The following is a 22531-nucleotide window of genomic DNA, read 5'->3' on the forward strand; positions in this document are numbered from 1 at the left end:
TCCACGCACTTTGATCCAGTTTGCACGCACTATCTATTTCACCTAGTATCAACCCTAACATGCGTGAACAATCCGAGCAGGATGAGTGGGCGGCTCATATGAGCTCGCTTGCATCTGAAGTTATTATTCTGACTATGGACAACAAGGCAGATACAGAGTCACAGGGAATAACTGCCACTGTTCCTGAGAACCATTCACCACCTGGAAGTGCTCATGGTTCTCTCAAGAGATCGTGCTCTGGTACTCTAGGCTCCCAGCCTGGTCAAGTGTCTGCTCCATTCGTTACTTCCCTTTCAATCCCAGCTACTCCTTCCCCTCCTTTAGCCCCATCCTCTCCTACCTCTTCCCATCACTGCAGTTCCTCTTCTTCTTCTACCATCCGTCCCGAAAAACCTAAGCCTCTTGACTTGACACCTGAGATCAGTCCTGGTCCTTTCAACTTCGTGACTCAAGTCTACTCTCCTCCCACCTATCGACCCCATCACTCCCAGTACTATTTTGAGGCCGCACCTCAAGTCTACCACAACGCTGCGGACTTTGCTCCTCAGTACCAACCAAGTAAGTATCTTCTTGCTCTCCTTCATCATGACCTATCAACCACCTGTGGAGTCACAGTTAAGACCATTTGGATCCTACTAATAACACCCTCATCACAGAGAACACCTTTGAATCCAAATCCTCTTACTTCAGACCCAAAAACATGGGTTGGCCATTCGAGCAGGGCGAGGTCTCCAGTTATGGGGACTTTGCTCGTCTTGAAAGCTCCAAAATTGAGGAGCTCCTGCAGCCAACCTCGATTCCATTTGGTAGCGTCACCGACATGCACACATCCACTCGCGATGGTGTCTTGATGATTTCCAACGTGAGTTTGCTTTTCGTCATATTCTTTCTGTTATTCCGTTACTAACAATCATGATACCCACTGTGCAGATTCCGTACACTGTGACTCGTCAGGAGGTGGCCTCGTTCCTTGGACGCAGTGCCAATCTGCTCCCATCCTCTCAAGGATGTCCCATTCATATCATGATGGAACGGTCCACCGGCAAGACGATGGATTGCTTCGTTGAATTCCCTACTCAGAAAGATGCCGAGGACGCTTTTGAGCGCATCAATCGTACCTACGATGTTGGCAGCACCCCACGTATGGGCAACCGCCATGTTGACATCGAGGTCAGCACCCCAGCCAAGCTTCTGAAGGCGACTTTCCCCCGGGCAAAGTGCATTTCTTGGGAGAGTGGAAAGCCTGTTCAACTTCCAAACAAAGATAGTTGGTCCACTGGGTTTGATGGCTTCCTCACCGATGAGGAACTCTTCTGCCTCACTCGTCATGCTGAACAACCTCACCGTGTACGTCCAGCTTCTCTTTTATATCCTTTATTTTTGTGTCACTTACCTTCTAACACATTGCAGAGTGTATTTGCCAGTAAGGTTCCTCAGCGGTGCTACGAATCGTTCGTCACCACTATCTGGAAGGTAAGTCAATCATCATTCCTACATCTTCATTTGTCTTTCCATTTTATACTAATACCCTTTGTCCTATGATATAGTTTCCGTGGCACGCCACTCATCTTTACACGGTGCACCACCGAAACGCCCTTTTCAAGACCCTTGGTACTTTGATCAAGACTCTGGTGGAACGTATGCAGAAGGCAAACACAGTTGGTCTGGATATCCGCCTTCTCAATGAGTTGGTGTATGCAGGGATCTGGTGCCCTGGCTTCAACCCTCGCATGAAATACTGCTTTGCCTGGTGGTCGCAGGATGCGAAAGGAATTGAGACATTGGACCATGACTGGTGTCTTTACTTCCCATTCGACACTCTGACTTACGTTCCTGGACATGATGGTGCAGCTATTCAGGTATGGAATTTGGCTTCGTCAATGTTTTATCTTGGAAGATCACTAACCCAATCTTCAATCGCTATAGTTCTATGCCTATCTGATGTCCAAGGGTGCTGTGCTGCGCACCGAGAATGAGGGTTTGACTAACAAGCATACCAACCCTGAGCTCGAGCGAATCTTCGGACAGTTCTGGTTTGAGTGGAACGACGATGCTGCCCGTATCACCATCTTCAAGGATGCAGTGACCTACGAAGCAACTGTTCTTCGAAAGTTCATCATCACTGGGTTCCAGCACCTCCACAAGAGAAATTCCAGCGGCTCAACCATCGGTACTGCCCCTGATTCGCCGGCCCACAGTCAAACCTCAGCCGATAGCCAGCGTACTGTTTCCGCCTCTCGCACTGGCTCTGTGAACCCTAGCCATGCTTCTCGGGGAAGCTCCGTCGTTTCAGCCAGCAACATGATGACTAGCCGCATCCCAGAGCGTGGTAACACCCGTGGTAGCTCTCAGCGTCTTGATGCTGACCAATATCTGTCCGGCACCTCCTACCGTCAGGCCGCCCCATCGGTCCCTCCTTACCGTCCGCCACACCAGCGCGATGTCTCCGAGACCACCCGCAAGCAGTCTGCTAACTGGCGTATGCCCCGAACTGAGGAGGCACCTGCGGCAGGCTCTTCTAAGAGCCAGGATCGGACTCGCCCTGTGTACCGTGCCCCTCACGCGACCGCACAGAACGTTCGGTCGTCGTCTGACCCATTTGCCCCCGTCCCTTCGACTGCTGCCACCAGCCACCGTTCGCGCTCCGACGCCGCCCGCCTGTCGAACATCGACCGCCAGGCGTTTGATGAGTTGCGCGCTGCTGGTCGCGGCAAGGCCGCAAAGAAGTAGTCATGCGTGGATATGATGGACCAGTACTCCCCTTTTGGGGAGTACTGGTCCATCCACACGGTATCGTTAACGTTCCGTGTTTCCCTGTGCTCCTTCGTTCTTTTGTTTTTTTCGTTTTTTTACTTTTCGTTTCTTCCCCGGGTGGATGTATGGAGACATCCACAAGTTTAACCAGAAAACCCTTGTCTCCCCTGGCGCATGCGCCATTTGCTTGTTCCCCCAGCGGGATCGACCATTCCGGCTGCTACCTCCGGGAGTAGCTTGGCCGGTTTGGAAGATCCCGCTGGGGATGATTGAAACTCAGCTGAGTTTCATTTCCCTGGCTGATAGCCTTCTCACTCTGGAGTGACACTTTTCTGTGTCACTTCGGGGTGAGCTGGCTATCAGCCAGGTTGAATTTGCTTTAGTTTTTCGTTTGTTTTCAAGTTTCTTACACTTGATTCTTTTTCCTTCTAGTAGACTTTCTTCAAGCGGGTGTTGGTTTTGGTTGTTTGTAGCCTATGTAGCTTTGCGGCAACATGCATATAGTAGGCCCGGGGACACTAATGTAAAACTAATTAGGGTACTCTTTTAGGATCATCTGTTTCTATCCGGGTAACTGCCGATGTCAACACGTAGGCCCATTCCTTTGATTGTGCTGACTTTCTGCTCACATTCTCGCTTTCAACAGATCAGTATTGCGCATATTCTATCTCCGTTTCTTCATCTTGATATAGGAAATATGGGTTTATCAGACAAGAATCTGACTACTCATCACCGTCAGTCCTGAAGACACATCTACCAGCACTTGCCAGCAAATTTCAAAACATTCATTTGTGGCCAGGTTGTAGGAGGGCAGGTATGAACTGCTACCAGGAGGGCTCTCACTACGACGACAGGAAACCATCGACCCTTAGAGACACGAGCGCGGATTACAATACAGTTGGAGAGACAGGTCACGGCGGAAACAAATGGGATGAGGTGTGATGGAGTATAACTGGCACCCAGTGAAGGGCCTATATCACTACTAGCTGAGTTGTTGGGAGATTATATCGGGTGATTAGTGATGTCGAGACACGGCTAACACTCCCAATTGCAAGATATAACAGCCTCCTTGAAAGGGTCGACGAGATATACGGATATACTCACGATTCGAGCATGCCAGATGAGTGCATGGTCTCTATCTGTTTCGGGCGGCTTGCCATCGCTGTATACCATTCGAAAGTGTCCACCCTACAAGTTACATAAAGTCATACTTTGATTTTGGAGAAAGACACGATAGAAACTCCGACATGAGAGAATATGGGATAGCATACAATTGTGTTGGGGGGGCTCTCGGAGAAGTCGATGGCATCTTGCGACCCCTCCAAAGGCAGCAATATGTTGAGCAAAGCTACTAGTGGGCCGCCCACGACCACCGATATCGCATATGTCTCATTGGGTCCGTCACCGATCGAGATAGGAAATATATACGGAGTACTGGTTTATACGAGACTGTCTTCAATGGCGTTCTTTGTATTTTTCAATGTTCTATGTTGACATGATACATCTGAGGGGGGAAAACGAAAAAAACGTAAGGGCGCTGGTACTAAAAGCGGAGCCGTTAATTACAGCCGGTTTTTAAGGCATGCGGGCCCTGCTTGTTTTATTTTACCATTTTGCCATTTTTGTCTTCTATATTCTACATATTTTCTGATTTGCTTGGGCAAATACGGGAATTTTCGAAAGATCCTCCATATATAGAAGAAGTGGGGAAATATTCTGCCAAGTTCGATCATTTCCATTCAATTCATCTATCTAGTATGCCTCGACGGTCCTCTCGGCCTGATTCTGCGTCGCCTGAAGCGCCTGTGGCGCCAAAGCGACGCGCTTCAGCCAGACTGTCCGCCGCCGAATCGGAGGTCAAACGGGTCAAGTCAAACGCCGACCTATCCCTCCGCCAGGCAAAGTCCACGACAAGCAAGAGCAAGTACTTTGAGCCGGAAGACTCTGATGAGCCCGACTCAGAGTCCGATGCCTCTGTGGGGGAATCCTCTGGCTCTGTGTACGAAGCAAAGGAGGAATCCCCCGACGAAGTGGAGCCGGAAGAACTCTCCGACACCGACGAGGACGTGAAGAAATCTAGCGCGAAGGGGAAGCAACGACAGAGCATCACCGGCGGAAGCGACCATATGAAGGGCAAGGAGCTCTGGCGCGAGGGCGTCAAAGTTGGCCTGGAGCCTGGGCAAGAAGTTATCATCGCAAAGCCCAAGGCCCGAGACGCGGGGAATACCCCATACCAGGATGAGACGCTGCACCCTAACACCAAGCTTTTTTTAATCGACCTAGCTAGCAACAATGACCGCCAATGGCTGAAAGGTGAGAAACGCATATACACCGGTCATCGAGTGGCTGGCTGACTTGTGCAGCGCATGATCCGGATTACCGAGCGGCAAAGAAGGACTTCGAGACATTCGTTGAGTCCCTCACGCCAAAGATTGCAGAAGTAGATGCTACCGTCCCCGAACTTCCTATCAAGGACCTGGTAGGCATGCGAATACCCCTGTCTTCTATTTGTGCCCGACGCTCACAATTTTGCCCCAGGTATTCCGCATCCACAGGGATGTTCGTTTCAGCAAGAACCCACTTCCATACAAGGTAGGCTATATTCCCATCCGGATCCCCGCCGCTGTGCCTGTCGCATGCTTGCGTGTGTGACGGTGTACGTGTGGTACTGTGGCCTCGTTAGCGGTGCGTATGCTGACTCAAAATGTATAGACGCATTTCTCTGCTGCCTGGTAAGTGTCAATATTCTATGAATTGTCAAGGGGATCAGCCACTGAACATGGTACAGGTCTCGGACTGGTAAGAAGGGCCCATACGCAGCATACTATGTCCACTTCCAGCCAGGCTCTTGTTTTGTTGGTAGGTTATTCCCCAGCCGGCTTCGGCCGTTGCCATCGCCATCGCCATCTGCCTTGCCTTTGTGATGTTTATCCATTGTGGCTAATACCACGCTGTGTCTAGGCTGCGGGCTGTGGAACCCTGAGTCGGAGCCACTTGCACTGCTGCGAGAGGACATCGACGTGAACTCGGATGGATTAAAGGGGGTACTCCGGGCGCCGGAGATGCGTCGCGAGTTTCTGAAAGGGGCGTCCGACGATGACGATGCGGTTGTCGACGCCTTTATACATCACAACAGGGAGTCTGCTCTCAAGACGAAGCCAAAGGTATGAAACTTTCTGTTGTCTATTCCCCCTGATCCCAATGTGAAGTCTGTTGTCCATTGAGACAGACTTTACTCCCTCCCATTACCATCTTGTGCTTTGGTGGCATTGTCAGCGGTTTGTTTATTGTTTATGGGCTGGGACGCGGTCTTGGGAGACAGGGGTCGCGAGGTTCGCCATCAAGGTTCGCCACCGAGGTTTCATCAAATTGCATCTACCATCCGACCGAGGTTGGTCTTGAAAACGGAATTCACTCCAGTCTTCATGGACATCTTCAAGGCTGGCAATGGCTCAATCAGATTATGGAAACGGGATCTTTCTGACCAAGAGAAACCTTGGTCGGGCTGGATGCAACCATGATTTAGAGATGAAAGAACCCTGAGGCACGGATTGAGATAATCCAAGAGATCCAATTCCCCCCCAAAGTGCTTCATTGTGTTCAAAAGAGATGTGGAAGACAACGGGCTCGGGGGTAACGGGAAAGGCCAACCCGTGTTTTTGGACCAATTTTTGCTCCCGAACCAGTACCATGGAACGCAAGAAAGCAATTTGGCAGACTCTCAATGGGGGAATCGCACTTGCTGGAATTGGATTTTGTTCTCACGCCGTCGAGTTTGGTTCCATGGTTCACATTTGCGCCAGGCTCCACGTCTGATCCATGGTTTTTCTTACGGCTGACACACCTTCTAGGGTTACGAAGCAGATAATAAGAACATCAAATTGCTTCGACTACGCAGTTTCACTATTGGAAAACCTATTCCAGATGATGAACTCACTGGAGATGATGCTCAAGAGAGGATTGCAACTTTAGTTGGGGTCATGGAGCCTTTCGTAAGTTTCCAATCTATCGAATCCCGATTTCCAATTCCCGCCGGTTTTGCCCCCCCTCTCTTGACTAGTCTGTTTTCCCTTCTGAGCTAGCCACTTTGGCGGTGTTAGCCGTCCCTTTTACTCCGTACCCACCGCCAAATCAGCACCGGTTTGTTTTTTTCTTCCGCTTTGACAGGACCGGAAGCGTGTGGGACAATAACCTTTATATTGTACATAGTATATTTCGTCTTACTGACTGCTGACCGCTTCTTTCTGGAACAGGTGACATATCTCAACAGTGTAGTGATGCCCGATCATTGACATGATTGGGGAAAGCTACCCGCGCCTATTTGGCAGACGGGAGGGGGGAAGAGATCAATCTGTTCTGTTTTAACTGACCTTTTCCTTATGAACATGTGTGGGAGATGGTATGAAATTGTTTGTATGTTGTATTTGTTATCTGTCTAATATCTCCATTTTATTTTTATCATTCAACTACCTTAGCTCGGGTCTTTTGTCTCTTCCTCTCGACTTGAAACCCGACATCCCCCACCTTGACGCCTCCTGCACATGGCTTCTTTCGTCAGTCCCCGCCGCGTTTCCTGGATTTCTACTGCAGGCCTAGTACTGGCGCGGGGCCGAATAATGTACCTAACATTTGCTCTGCAGTCATATCACCTCTAGCACTGCCGCAATGCTGCGCACACTGCATACTATGCGGACAACACTCCAATTTGAGACATTACTACTGCATTTCCCCTCAACATGACACATATACAGTTCTAGACACTTCGATGCAATCTTGCTATCCCGTGTCCCCGATGGCTGCAGACCCCCCTCGTGCAATATGCAATTTAACCTTTTTCCAATCTCCTTCCCAAACAAACCAGTTATGCAATCAAAAGAAACACAAAATTTTTATCTAAGTACTCAGTTGACGCGCATGGTAATCGCCACCGCAAGCGCCCGCGTTCGGCCCGTTGTCGGGCATGTCCGCTAGGCTAATCTTGGGGCCTGCAGGCAATGTGGATTGAGGCCGGGTAGTTCTACTCCGCTGTGCCAGATTTTGGGCTTTAAGATGAGCACCTTCCTTCCCTGGAATGGACTCCATTTATTTGACTGGGTGGTATTGTTTTGTTTCTTCATAGTGCATCCTGAATGTGTTTGGTACGTGCATTGCGGAGCTTGGGTTCTTAGTTGATGCCGTTTATTTTGGGACTCCGCGGGTGTCAGTCGATGTCTTAGTACTCATGTATCCACTCAGCCGTCTGCTCTCTGCGATACGGGTAGTTGGGCAGCTATATCCTGGGCTGTCTTCGGTGTAGCATATTGTTATGGATCTTCACGTATCGAAACCACGGTTGTTATTTCCACTAGTATCGGGAAATGGGCCACGGAGACCGAAGGGTGTGGTGTTGCTTGCAAATTACCAAGCTATACTCATGTGATAATCGAGAAGCCCATATGAAGACGTACGAATTTAGATATCCGAATTAGGACGCTTGGAGAGTCAGTTGATATATATATCGTCAATTCAGGACACAAAGCTCAAAGGTGGCGATCTTGGGTTAAGCCACAATACACATAGAGAAACACAGAGAGAATACATATAATATACCAAAGTAATGCGAGATATATATACTGTTTGAGTTTCCTTACGTTCTTGCGAGATCTTTAGGGCTATGAGTTTGCGGATCCCCGAGGTCCATCTCGGTGAACACCAACGCTAACTAAGATATACTTCCCGGACGAAAAGTTTGAATTCTCAAACCATATCGGATCTACATTCTATCAGGAGTTGAATGGTATGTTGTACATAGATACATTTGACGTTGAACGTTGACCAGGTGTTACAATTTGTCTTGTTTGTTCAGCATCGACAGGCATGATGTTTGTTGTTAGAGCAGCCAATCAACTCAAACACAGGGATCATGGTAGACGCCAGGGCGTGCGGGGATCGACCTTTCAAACTTTGACAGAGTCGGTCAATTTTATGAGGCGCCCACAGTCGAGTTAGGTTGGTGATACCGATACCCGGTGCATTTGTATGCAGATCACGCACACAATCCAATCTAACCAAAAAGCATCTAGGCAGTTTCAAATGTGAAAAGTCAAAAGCAAGCCCAAATAAGCAAAAGGTACTTGAAAAAGCAAAAGAAACCGGTTCAGCCGCACATTAATTACGGAGTAAATATGTCAAAGGCCCTAGCTCCACGCAAGATCCCGAGAAACCCCTTGGCAAGCATCCAGAAAAAGCAAGGTGAGATTGACTCGCTTGTTTCCCGAATGGCGCCCGAATAGAGTAAAGGAGGTCTATCATGCAGGCATGGCGTTTCCAATCCTGGTCTCACTTGTGTGACTGATGAAGTTTGTAGATATGGTGGGAAAACTACCAACCAGACCACTACGCGAATCACATAGGGGGCCAAAAATAAGAAACTCCAGCCAAAGAGAGCAAAGAAAATCCAAAGGCTCGGCTAATAATGTCATGCCGATCTCGCATATACTTTTCCCAGGATCAGGTAGTCATCAGGCATCTCTCATCACACGACCTGCACGTTCGAGTTCGTTGTACACCGACTTTGAAAGCACTGCCTCGTTCCGGCTCAGTGCAGAAAAATAAACCCCTCGCCACGTCAGATCCCAAGCACAGACCTTAACCCTGTTATTTCGTTCCCATTGCCATATTGGTCCATATGGTGTTCCCGTGACTGTAACGACATGCGGGCTGCGCCTATTAGTGCCCGACCCGTCTCCATCCTTGCTGATAGACGCGCTCCCGTGTGGGTAAAGGAGGGGAGTTGTATGGCTAAGAAAAAAATTCGAACAGAAACTAAGAAACTAAAAAAAAACCAAAAAAGGTAAAAAGATAAAAAAAAAATTACACTCAATGAAAAGTTGAAACGAGAGAAAGTACTCCGTACAAAATATTATATGTAAATAATAAAAACTTTATAGAACGTCGCAGCCTGCAAAAAGGCCCGGTCGGGGAATGGGTCCCCTAGCGTTGGGCTTTCAGTTTCGACATCGAGCGCTCAGTCCCTGTCGAAAGGACTAGTTTTGAGGACAACTAGCGCGTCATTACAAACGGCATCGAGTGGCCAGCGTTTTTGGATCGAGTGGACCATAGAGTGTCTCCGGAGAGTACGCTAAAAGTAGAGGACAAAGCTGAACAGGCCACGCCAGGGAGTGGGGAACGGAAAGACGCGGACGGCAATGCAGTCGATTGGGTTCGAAAAACGTGGCCTGAATTGTTTCATATTGGTACTCCATTTTACTCCGTATTACGGATAGTGTATACTATGTAATATTTTATGAAAACGGAAATATGAACCGAACACGTACTTGTACTTATTTTAGTAGGTTTCTTTATACTTATATCATACAATTAAAGTATCTAATATAACTAAAATAAATTCTAGGATGGACTAGAACATATGCGTCCTCGAGATAAATACTGTACTGTAACAACCGAGGTATTTTTTGCCAGATGGCACACATGCATAGATCGGCGGGAAGGCCGGAGCGGCCCGTGGGACAAGTACCCCGAAACTTGATTGATTAATCCTGGCAATAGTACTCGTATTATAATTTACTCGATATATTATTCAATCCATGGTTACGAGTGTGGGCTATTATTTTTTTTTATCTCCTCATGACTATCCGCTATTATTCATAAATCTCAAACCCACATTCTCGGTATATTATAGATGAATCGGGCTGAAAAATCTCACAGGGATTGGCGGTGACGGGCGTACGCTAAATGGCCCCCTCCCGTACAACGTGGTTGTGGCTCTTGGACAAGGAACCCGCCCTGTCAGCGCAGCGCTAATGCAGGTTACCTTGGCTCATTATGGGCTTTCCGGATCCAGTGCTACAGCCCTGGGAACTTAGGGCACTCCACCTCGGTTTCTTTCTCTTCCTTTTTCCCTCCAAAGCCTGGTTCGTTTCAGTCATAGAAAGAGATGGATCCGCAATTGCCACACTTTTTTTTCCCTCATCCTTCGTGCCAGACTTCCATATCCAAACTATCGTGTTCCTCCCCTCGTGTTGAAGAGTGGCGAGTGGTCCAGGTGTACCCCACTCCCTCAGCTGAAGTCTGATCGCCACACTTTCACCGCTTGAATTTTTCTTTCATAGTACCGACATGCAGTAGTTCCATGTACTTTGATGAACTAGGTAGTCCTGGTGAAGGCAAGGAAACTCACAATACTGTATATAATAATATCAATTAAATTTAAATATTAAATTAGAAAAAAATATAATGAAACCAACCCCGATATGCATGGGAATGTGTCGCCCCGACCCGAGCCCATCGCCATGGAAAATGATCCTGGTTCCGCGGGGCCGGTTGCGGTTGTGCGACTACGGTCCGAGGCGGTCGTTCGTCCATGGACGGTTACGCAGCAAGGGTAACTCGGAGGAATTGCTTGCATGGATTGATCCATGTAAATGAGAGGTCACCTGCCACATTATTGATGATGTCAATTTTAACAGTCGAATCGACTTCATTTATTCTAGGGATATTGTTCCAGGTTAAAGTGGCAAAACGTGCAGTCACTCTCGGGCACTACTGCTAGTTGGGAAAAAAAAAATAATAATAATAAAATAAAATCAGAAAATAAAAGCGGTTGCCGTTCTCGGCATCATAGCAACCGAAGTCTGGTACGCTAGATTGTAATCCATGGTTCAGGGCCTTCTCTCCAACCTTGGAATGTTTCACCTGACGAATTGAGGGCGTAATGTAAGGTCATCCTCGACGTATCCATGCAATTCAGCATTGGCAAACCTGTTACATCGTATAGATACATACAGTAATCCCCCCTCCATGTCTATGGGTCACTGGCGCCGCTTTAGCCCGCGCTGCCCGGGCTCCACCCCGTTCTCTAAAAATTCCCTATGCTTTTCCAATCAAATAATTCCTTCCCTTTTTATTTCCTTTTATTTCCTTTATCCCATTCCGATCTGAGCTTCTTTTCTTCTCTCTGCTTATCTCGTGGGGTTTTTTTCAACTTCCTTATACCTGCTCACGTCATAATCGTTTTTCTTTTTTCTTTTTTTTCTTTTTTTTCTTTTTTTTCTTTTTTTCTCCTGCCCTATTTTCTATTTCCTTTTTCTGTTTGGGATCTTCCTGCATCTTTCTTCCCCTTCCCCTGCGTGACCGCGCTATGCTCACTTTGTCCGTGTGATTCGAATCCCCCTTTCAATAACTCGAACGTCACATCCCTGCATCCTTGACTCATCTCGTCTTACTTCTTCCCACAACACAAATGTCGGGCCTTCCCAACGATCACGACCCTAACCGTCAGGGTGATCCAAATCGTCAGGATCCTCGAGATAGAGATCCTAGAGATACAAGAGATCCTAGAGCCCAGTGGAACAATCCGGATGAGCAGGCTTCCTACCCAGTATGCCCTGTCTCGGAAACAGTTCACAACGCTGTGATTTTTTTGCAGCTCCGGTTGCTGATAGCTTCATAGTATCCGCCGACTTCCTACCCTCCGCCACCTGACCAGGACCGTGCCTACCAATATCCTCCTCCCGCACAATACGCGCCATCTCAGTATCCCCCTCCTCCGCAGTACGCCCCTTCACAATATCCCCCGGCGCAGTATCCGGATCCAAGATATCCGCATCCACAAGCCATGAACGCCATTCACGGAGCGCAAGATCCCTACCGCCTCCCTCCTCCGCCGGGTCCTTATCGCGCCGATACATATGGACCCCAAGCAGGACAAGGGCCTTATCAAGCAGCAGCTCCGCGTCAGCGAACGGCCATTGCATGCCGTTACTGTCGGCGCCGGAAGGTACGAGGATGTTTCTCCATCTGCGAATTACGCGCTAATTTTTACCCGATAGATTCGTTGCTCTGGGTTCGAGACCTCGGCAGATGGACGGTGCAGCAACTGTGTTCGATTCAATCAAGATTGCATGTTCACTCCAGTCTCATCTCAAACTCAAGCCTTTGTGCCCGCACATACTGCCTACCCTCATCTACGACCTGGACAGAATGGACCTGGACCAGGCAGCCGCGGTGGACCACCTGTCCTGTATGGCGCTCACGGACAGCCTCTGCCCCCTCAACAGCAGCCGCAGGGTCCAGAGACCACCTTGCCGCCGCCTCAAGGGATGTACTATCAAAACGGACGACCCCCCATGGATGGTGCCCCGCTTCCCCTTGCATCAACCATGCCCGATCCGGTAAGGCTGTCATTCCCCCTCTGGTAAGAGACCTAAACTGATGTTTTGATCAGAGACATCGTCGAGGCTCAAACTCTGGATTCGAGTACCCCGATCCAACCAATCTGGCTCCCGTGACACCTGCCGGATCTGCCCCAGGATACCAAACTCACACCACGCCGAGCCCTTACGCATATCCCCCTCCGCCTGCTCACGATCGACGCACTTCGCCGCCATCCGCTTATAACTATGATGCACGCCCCTCCTCCTCACCTCACGGCTCGCCCTTCCCACCTATGCAGCCCCACCAGGCGCCCATGACTCCACACCAGGGCAGCGTACCCCCGGTCTCTGCTCAGCAGGGCAGCGCACCAATCAAGCAAAGTGGTACTCCTCAGCCAGGGGGTGTGACACCTCCGCCAACCTCTACCCCTGGTGGCTCCCAACGAGGTGGATTGAACGTGCGCGATATGTTGAACCCCGGCGATTCCCAAGGCCGTTCTAGTACCGATAGCGATATGCTCAACGCGCTGAATCGCCGTGGTCCGCAATAGTAATTTCTACGTTTCTATTGGATATCCTAGTGGAGACTAGGGAATGAAAAAATGCGATGCAGTGAAATGGACCGTGTGCTGGCCACACGGTCCGAGAGCCATGTGTCGAGTACTGGAATTTGAAAAGCAAGATTTGAGGTCTCGTCGGGCCGTTGTGGGACCTCACCAAAGTTCCTGCAAGGGGATCGGAATCACATTCCTGACAATGACGAGTACCTGGAACGCAAGAACGTCACACTCACGCGAACCTACGAGCTTCACGATTTGAACTGAATTTTCCAGACTTATGGGCTCTGGTTGTTATCGGCATATGATTTTTTTTTTTACTATTTCTCCCTTGTTTTTCGTTCTCGGCTTCGATATCTAACTAATTGTGAATCCAATTGGATTTGCTCGGTGTGATTTGATATTTCCAGGATGCAGTACGCTTTTGGCTTAACTCGCATGTGCATTCTGGTCTATCTCAAGTCACACTCCGGCTGTCTTTTCCGTGGAATCTTCACCTCGGACATTGTCCGCATTATTTGAATTTTCGGGTGGCTATCTGTTTTGTCTCGCGTTTTTTGCACTCATTTTACATTACTGGGAAGGCATTCGTCTCTTTATTTTACATCTTTGATGTATGTGTGGCCATTCTGTTTTTTCGTCTCGAAAGACCTGGGTCGGCTGTGTCATCTTTTCCCTTAAACTGTTTCGTTCTATTTTTTTTTTCTTTTTGCTATTTATCAAATATCTGCTTATACTTATATCCGGAGGTTGTTTGATCACTCTTTTGCCTTTGAACGGGATCTTGTATCTCAAGTGCTGATGAAATTATATTGCGAAATTATAGTTGAATCCTGAAACCCTAGTCTCGGCTTTTCCCTTACTTCATTAGCCTTTAAGGGTTGGATGCCTTGTTGGTCTTAGACATCGGGAATATTGGTGGCTTGTCCCCTGCAAAGGGGCAATCTTGGCTGCATATTGGACCTCGGCTATTGCATTCTTTTGCTTCATGCACCTGCGACATCCAGGTTGCCTAGACTGCGTATGTATGTACACTCGGCAGGGGTTTACCTATACATATAGGTATGTGAAGACCACGCGACTTGCCCTAATTTGGAAGGATTTGGATGTATACGGAAAAGTATAGAAAGTACACTACTTTAATGGCAATATCTAAGTGCATGGATATCTTCAGGGCTTCATTAGAACATGAGGTAGAAATATCTAGGGCGCCCAAATTAAGCATTATGCCAAGTTATTGACGTGCCAAAACCAGAAAGAAAAAATCAAACTAGAGTCTGCTGGAATTGACCAATGGGACAGGAACTTGGAAAAAAAAAGCTTGGAAAAGAAATAGATAATTAACAAGTAGAGAAAGTAGCTGACAGACAAGAAATCGAGGGGGAAAAAAGAGAAATGAAACTATTGATGTAGCCTGCAATAGTAGGCCTGTGTGTTTCCTGGGTGCATGAGACGAAAGCGAGTGTGGATGTGAATGGTCAGACAATATGAGACGCAATGTGCTTTTGCAGGGCTGGAACGCAGCATGATTGTGGGGTTTTGGAAATGTTGAGAAGTGGAAGACAATAGTTGGCAGACAGTATTTGAAGAAGATGCTTGATAGTGAGATCGAGGGGATATCAAGGAAATGGGTCGTGAAATAACTTATTTGCGGTTAGGGATGGAGTCTAGAACGCGCGACATCTTCTTTGCACGAGATGCGTCCTCAACAACCATGCCACGGCGCATGAGGGTGTTGTGCACAGTCTCGACAACCTTGTTGAAAGATGAAGCGGCGCCACGCTCCTGTTTGAAGCGGACCAAGCTGAGATTGGCTTGGTGGCCATGCTCAAGAACGGTGTAAAACTCAGCAGTAAACTCAACCTCTCGGAGATGAAGGACTGTGGGATGATTAGTATAAGTGCTAGATCATATGAAACGAAGTGACTTACAATTTGCTTCGCTAACACGGCCGTGAACAATACTGTTGGCCTTGTCCAGGTACACATCCTCCATGCCGAAGTCGCGCCACTCGCGAAGTAGCTTGTAGAGTTCCTTGCGTCCCTTGGCCTTTGATGTGTTCAATGCAATGACTTGTGTAGCAGGCCTGATCTGGAAAACTCGGGCAAACCAGTTGTGATTGGCAATTGAGCGGCGCTTGTGGGGGATTGGGTTAGGCAAATCATCAGCTTCAGTGGAACTGTCGGTGTCTGCAAGTCCCTTGCACATCAGGGAAGAGTAGCGATTATCCTTGGTTGGTGTGGTTTGGATATCTTTTTCCTTGTCTATAGATTGGTTAGAATTTTGGACAGAAGTTGCCGATGGTGCACTTACTAGCAGGGGGTTCTTGCATATTCTGGCTGGACTTTTTGGTCAGGAGTTTTTTGAAAAAGCCACCACCAAAGCGATCTATGGATGGCCTTCGTTTTGCGACTCGCTCTGTATTCTCATTTTTAGGAGGAGAAGAGGGCTCGAGGGTAATTGGAGTATGCACAGTGGTTCCTCCACTGGGAATAATGAGGTGCCTATCCTTGGGTGGGAGAGCAGGAGGAGAATCTGAGCCCTGAGGACGATGCTTGAACCATGACCATTTCTTTCCTTCGGGGGCCCGGGCTGTTGTTTTCTTCGGGGACAGAGGAACTTCTTCAATGGGAGCCAGGCCACAAGGTTGACGAGCATGTCGAGACCCAATGGAGAAGTTGTGGTCGCCGCTCGGAGAGTCACTAGTAGTAAATTCTTGAACATCCGATAAAGCAGATTTACCATGGTTCTTCCGAATGGTCAGGGGCTTGACTTCCTCCATGCAGGTCATTGAGCTGTGTGGTACCATCCGAATAGTCCTTTTAGCATCGTCTCCATGAGATGTTGCAAGCGAAGTCCGTGGCTTTTGCTTACGTCGGGGACTCTTCTCACTAGGGGCGCAGGCGGTGCTTGCGGGTTCGTTGGGCGATGTGACGAAAGGATCTTGTAAAGATCCTACATCCAACTCTTTCCGTCTACCATTCTGAGCCTGGTCTTGTTCAATCAAGCGATCGAGATGAGTGATAACACCAGAAAGATAGGCAGGAATATTATCATTTCGGCCCCGGCTGTGCTCAATGAACTTCTGGCGTGTCTCGGTAAGCACCTTAATATTGTAAGATTGGGATGAATCCTGAAAAGTATTAGACACTGGGGTCGTCGAAGTAGCCTGAACTTGCTCAGGGCTGGCCATTGAAACTGGAGTGGCCGGTGTTTCGTATCCAGAACCACCGCTCGTAGTACGAATGGTTGTAACGGAGCTTCCATTGAATGCCTCCTCGCAGATCTGGCTGAGCTCATGGGAGACTTTTCGAGTGTCCTCCTTCCATGTGTAGTCTGACTCGCGAACCTTTCGGGCTTGTCCCATGCTCTTCACCTTTGGACCATTTCCTCGGACCATAGTTGGCTGCGCTGGTAGAGCTGGGCTACTTGGCATGTCCGGGAGATCGAGACCATCTGCCATAAGTTGCAAGCTGCAGGTGCTCGGTGACCTCTTAAGCTCGTTCTTCTGATTTGGTGGAGCAATCTTTCTCTTCTTCGATTTGGCAGTTGTAGAGCCATGAGAGCGGTTGCGCGTGTGATGGAAGGAAACGTTACGACGATAGCTCATGGAATGTGTCGAAATTCCGCGAGCCCGGGAGCTGGAATGAGGTACCTTGGAAGAGACGAAAGACTTCATTGAGCTGGGCCCGTGCTTGCGCTTCTGAAGCACAGTGAATGGTGAGCCATCTGGCCCATCCAATTCTTCTGGCTCTTGCTCCTCCGCAATGGAAGGGGGAGGCTTCACCCTTGGCGAGGATAACATAGCTTCAGATTGCCTTGATGACTCTCGGTGGACAGTAATATGGGCATAATGGGCTTCAGAGACTGTACCGCCGTTCTTGGGTGACCGGTATGGATCATATGTCTCCATTGTACCCGAGGACATCGGTTCCTTGAAGGAGTTGGCACGACGAGGGACCTCTTTAACAGATGGGCACTGTGCGCGACGCTTGGAGCTACCCTGGCCTGTCTGACTACGGCCTCGGCGAACTCTACCACTGGTGCGGGAGATATGGTGATAGTCACTAGCCGAGTACTCTAGAGGCTGTCCTTGATAGTTCTCTAGCTGCTCATCGCGAAATTTTGCCAAGGCATTGTAGAACATTCGCTCGTGGGTCGGTCTAAGATGGTTTTGTTAGTATCATGTAACTTGTTTCAACAACTAGCATGTGGTACTTACTCAATGCATAGAAGCCTTTGAATCAAATCCTCGGCCTTAACATCATGCCACAAAGTCTGTAAATTCCGGAGAATGTCGAGGTCGATGTCCTGCCGACAGGACAAGGCTTGGCCACAGTCATTCACTGACAGGGCAGGCGGAGGGCCGACGTAGTGATCGACCATGGCATTGTGCAGTTTTTCATACTTGGTTAACAACGGATGCAACCAAATGTTTTTCATAGATATCCGATCCTCCGGGCGCTTTTGGAGGATACGCTGAATCAGGTCGGCTGCTTCATCGCTCAACTCGGGAGGAATGATGTAGTCTCCTTTTTTCACAAGCCGCAGGGTGTTGCCCAAATCACCTCCATCAAATGGCAAGTAACCAGTCAAAAGGGCATACAGGATAATACCACAGCTCCACATATCAGCTCTGTCTCCACGATACTTTCTGCCATAAATGATTTCCGGTGCTGCATAATGAGGACTGCCACATGAAGTGTTCAACCAGTGGCCTGCAGGTTGGAGTGCGGCCATACCAAAGTCAGCCAGCTTGACATTATGGTTTGAATCAAGCAAGATGTTTTCGGGCTTCAGATCGCGGTGACAGATATTGAAACGATGACAGTACCCAAGGGCCGCAATGATTTGTCGGAACAGTCGTACGGCCTCTTCTTCAGGCAGCGGTCCATTGTTAGATACATAATCAAATAACTCTCCACCCTCGACGTGTTCGAGGACAAGATACCTATTTATTGTGTTAGTGTATTTTCAATTTCAGAGATGGGGAGGACAAACAATTCTCCACGGTTTTCCCAAACATCATAGAGACTGATCACATTCGGATGTTCAATCAACTTCATGATGACCACTTCACGTTCAATCCCACAAGGCATTTGTCGGGTGGCTGGGTTGGTAGGGAAGTTTCCCATATTGCGGTCCATTGCCGCGATACTCTCACTCTGAACCATAGCAGCCGACTTTTTCGAAACGATCTTGATAGCGGCCGTGTGTCCGGTGACAGCATGCTTGGCCAGTCTAACCCGTCCAGTGGCCCCTTTTCCCAGTGTCCGTCCCAGCTGCCATGGTCCCACGTGTGTCTTTCTCTTCCCTTTGGTTGACAGGATGGATGCCGCAGACATGATGGAGTTTCGGGCTGAGTTGGGTTGGAAATCGGTGGCCACGGAGAGACGTTCATTTTCCTTATTCCGTTGTGGAGTTGGAGTCATACAAATAGACATCCGGTCAGAACTCTTCAAATGTTCAGATTCTTCGAATCTCAGGTGTGGTGTCTCGACATTTGGCGACTTGGGGTGGTTCAATCGGCCCGACACATCTCCCAAGGGCTGACGCCTTCGATAAGACTCATTGACGTCCGACATTCTCTGATCCATACTATAGGTGGTGTAAGGCATGTTAATGATATCCAAGGTTTTCCAGGTCGGCTTGAAGTTAGGTAATAACCTTGTCGTCAATCTAGAGTCTCATTAGCTGCCCGTTCAATGTCAACCAAGATATCAATATCCAACGCACTAGAAATTAGGCAAAACGCAAAAAAGGACAACTCCTTCCGACTGCCAATGGGCAGAAGTTAGGTGTAAAGATCGGCACCAGACTTTTCTGGGAAAGAAAGACGACAAAGACCAAAGAGTAACAAGGACTGGTCAATACCACATCATCGGCGGAGATGCGGGAGAAGGGAAAAGGATAAAAGATCACAAGCGACAAACCCAAACGAGTGTAATTGAGATGAAAATACAAGAGGGGGGGAAGATCGAAAGTGTCAATGTGAAGGATAACAGGTTGACATGCTTCGGCTGGACTGGAATGAGAGAGATTCCTTCCTTCCCATCGGAATGTCAAACACCATCTGCTGTTTATTGTTTACTATCTTCTGTTGACTGTTTACTGCTACACACTGTTTACTATTTGATTCCATCTATACATGTCATGGGCCTTAACCTATCACCGCCGAGGAAACCGTTCGATCGTCACTATTCACACTTCACACCTCCCACTAGCGCCTATATTAATGGACTCGCTTTTCCTTTCTCTCTTTTTTCTTTTAATTATCCCAAGTCCAAATTTAAATTAATACGTATCTTGAACACTTTAAACTCGTATGATGTTCTCTCATTGTTAACATCAATTGCGATCGACGGAGAGACGACATTCCCCTAAAGAAGGGGGATAACAACAAATCAACCAACTCTACAAAATTAATTTGTACTATCTCGAGCATTCCATATCCCTAAGCTCTTTATGTTTTAAAATCCGGTTTTCGCCAAATTAAGTGTCCAGATACTGCACAGCATAAGTATACATACACCTTATATGAACTTTATATAGATTTCCATAGTAGGAGCAATAACATTCTCGGGCCCAGTTCGATCATTTAAATCCATCTGTATCAATAATATCACCATAATATCACCAATGCTGCTCACTGATAGGCACATCATTCACATTAACTCCATCTGTAAACCATCGTCCCTCGCCATTCCCATCCGGTCCGATCAGGACATCATTTCCACTCATCATACGTTTTCGCATCTTCCCACTCTTATCAAAAGTCCAGTCTTCTAATCCGTAGCACCTCTTCCAGCGCATTCCATCTTCCGCATCTTGAAACTCATACCAAAATTGCACAGCAATGCGATCATCTCCAAATGTGAAAAGCTCCTTTCGAAGTCGGTAATTACGCTCGCGTTGCCATTTCGCTTCTAAGAACGCGATGATAGACTCTGTGCCAGTAAAGAACGAATCTCGAACACGCCAGATACTAGTTGGGGTGTATGCCTGAGCGACTCGGGCGGGGTCCCTAATCGCAAATGGTCAGACCAATAAACTCACTACGTCATTCTTTTTTTGGAAATCAAAGAACGCAAGACCCTTCCCATTAGAGGTATGCTCGCATATGCCCAGCGCGATCCGAGGCAAACAAATACAAGCAAGAATGCAAGGGATGAAATCTTTGCCCTTCCTTCGACCACATGGTCTATCAATCGAGATAAGAAACGTACTTCGTATTCCACAGATCCTGCGCTACTTTGACTTTTTTCTGCGCGGTTTCCTCGGTAAATGGTGGCATGAGACCTGCCATGGTGAGAATTTTGGATGTGAGATCAAGTTTATCTTCGGACTTCGAGGTTGCGGTCAAAAAGCTTAGCTCCCGGGGGGCCGCCCTTCCAGCTTTAGTCATGCCCACGTAAGGCTGTGCACAGTTGGATGCGTTATCGCTTACTATGAGAACATTGTGCATAAAGATAATACCATGTGTAATTTATACAATTGTTGAGCAAAAATTAAACAGTGATTTGACGAGAAATCTCTAGCCATACTCTTGGAACCGTCCGGCAGATATCGTACTGGCTCTTGCAAACATATACTTCGACCATATATCATACGTGTGTTCAATAATATATGATTTCTTCTCAGTATTCATGCTTAGAAAAAAGGGTGTTTGTTTTACTATCATTTTATAATTGATGTTTTGGTTAATTGTTGCAATAAATGTGAGAAATATATATCCGCTTTCTGACATGAAGCTACCGACACTATGTGCAAAACGTATAAGCTAAGATTCTATTTGACCCGGAAGAATTAGCTAGCTATTTGAAAAAACAAGAGCAATCTTTTTAGACAACTGTATCTTCATCAAATGCTTTATTTACGGTCGTCATGTATTGGAGCTAGCAGCACCAGTAAGTACATAAGCCTTTATATTTTTGTAACTTTATGTTTGTATTGTTTGCAGCAGAGTGGTATTCTGGGCTGGGCATTTTCACCCCTTTCACTTCCAAGCTGTTCAGTTGCTATACCGAAATGCTATCATTTAGTCACATTTCCCTCCAATAATACTTTCCGTATTGTGAATACTGTGGAGTCCCCTACAGAATAACTTTGAATCCACTCTAAAGACGTGATCGTCGACTAAACCACCTGATATTCTAAACCTAACAACTGTGGGTTACTTTGAATTATCTCTACCAGTTACGTTCCAACTAATTAATATAGGGCGATTTAGTCATGGTTATGGACGAGAGAGATACGTCCCATATTGAGATCATCGAAATTCATGACTATTACCCTCCAGGGGTTTCGAAGATCCTTGGGCGCGGTGGCCAATGTTTCATTGGTCTTATTGATGATTCCACGGTTTTGAAATATCCATGTATTCCTAGCGATAGCGAATTCGAACTTGTTCGTACTGAGGCGAAAATTCTCAAAGTCCTCGGAAAACACCCCCGAATCATCGCTTCAAGGGGTCTAACTGAACACGGTCTCGTTCTACAACGCGCATCAAATGGATCTCTAAGGGATTACATCTCATCACAATCTTTCATTCCTTTTGATACACGGTTACGTTGGTGCAAACAAGCTGCAGAGGCAGTCAGTTTCATTCATGGGAAACATGTCATTCACTGTGACATCAATTTGAACAATCTCTTAGTTGGTCAAAATCTTGATCTACAGCTTGCTGACTTTCAGGGTATACTCAAGTCACCCGAAGGCGAAACTCTACTAGATGGACTTTCTCGGGAGTGCACAAAATCATATATGCCACGTGATGGGGACGTCGCATGTGTGAAGACTGACATATTTGCCCTCGGCTCCGCTATCTTCTTTATTATGAATGGATATGAAGTTTTCCCAGAACTTAATAGCTATGAACACGATGAGGAAATTGAATCTCGTTTCGAACGTGGATTGTTCCCTACAGAGAGTCACGCTTGTTCCACTGTTATAGGAAAGTGTTGGAATCAACAGTACTGTTCCGCTGATGAAATTGTTCATGATCTTTCTCTGGAGGGACCTATTTGAGGAGATGCTGAAGTGGAAATATGATGAAGTTCTTGAGGT

The 22531-nt window shown here is 47.6% G+C and overlaps 5 protein-coding genes across 5 annotated transcripts; 3 read left to right on the forward strand and 2 right to left on the reverse strand.

The window, feature by feature from the left end:
- Positions 1 to 59: 59 nt before the first annotated feature.
- Positions 60 to 2730, forward strand: PGRI_075020 (uncharacterized protein; the record flags this gene model as incomplete). The annotated part of the gene is made up of 6 exons (XM_040795216.1): positions 60 to 558; positions 657 to 862; positions 931 to 1347; positions 1411 to 1473; positions 1548 to 1859; positions 1927 to 2730. 6 exons carry the CDS (start codon positions 60 to 62, stop codon positions 2728 to 2730), a joined length of 2301 nt encoding a protein of 766 aa, XP_040652893.1.
- Positions 2731 to 4511: 1781 nt separating this feature from the next.
- On the forward strand, positions 4512 to 6238 carry PGRI_075030 (DUF2461 domain-containing protein; the record flags this gene model as incomplete). Its single annotated transcript, XM_040795217.1, has 7 exons — positions 4512 to 5067; positions 5118 to 5233; positions 5293 to 5400; positions 5467 to 5486; positions 5543 to 5613; positions 5716 to 5918; positions 5984 to 6238. 7 exons carry the CDS (start codon positions 4512 to 4514, stop codon positions 6236 to 6238), a joined length of 1329 nt encoding a protein of 442 aa, XP_040652894.1.
- A 5757-nt stretch (positions 6239 to 11995) lies between these two features.
- On the forward strand, positions 11996 to 13459 carry PGRI_075040 (Zn(II)2Cys6 transcription factor domain-containing protein; the record flags this gene model as incomplete). Its single annotated transcript, XM_040795218.1, has 4 exons — positions 11996 to 12133; positions 12206 to 12532; positions 12585 to 12926; positions 12980 to 13459. 4 exons carry the CDS (start codon positions 11996 to 11998, stop codon positions 13457 to 13459), a joined length of 1287 nt encoding a protein of 428 aa, XP_040652895.1.
- A 1650-nt stretch (positions 13460 to 15109) lies between these two features.
- Positions 15110 to 19050, reverse strand: PGRI_075050 (serine/threonine-protein kinase; the record flags this gene model as incomplete). Its single annotated transcript, XM_040795219.1, has 5 exons — positions 15110 to 15345; positions 15397 to 15729; positions 15779 to 17628; positions 17688 to 18416; positions 18467 to 19050. The coding sequence occupies 5 exons, from the start codon at positions 19048 to 19050 to the stop codon at positions 15110 to 15112; spliced, it is 3732 nt and encodes a 1243-aa protein (XP_040652896.1).
- Positions 19051 to 20098: 1048 nt separating this feature from the next.
- On the reverse strand, positions 20099 to 20771 carry PGRI_075060 (nuclear transport factor 2 family protein; the record flags this gene model as incomplete). The annotated part of the gene is made up of 2 exons (XM_040795220.1): positions 20099 to 20489; positions 20692 to 20771. 2 exons carry the CDS (start codon positions 20769 to 20771, stop codon positions 20099 to 20101), a joined length of 471 nt encoding a protein of 156 aa, XP_040652897.1.
- Between the last annotated feature and the right edge of the window lie 1760 nt (positions 20772 to 22531).

The sequence above is a fragment of the Penicillium griseofulvum genome (assembly GCF_001561935.1).
Source record: "Penicillium griseofulvum strain PG3 chromosome Unknown contig_6, whole genome shotgun sequence".
In the NCBI taxonomy this organism is placed as follows: Eukaryota; Fungi; Ascomycota; class Eurotiomycetes; order Eurotiales; family Aspergillaceae; genus Penicillium; species Penicillium griseofulvum.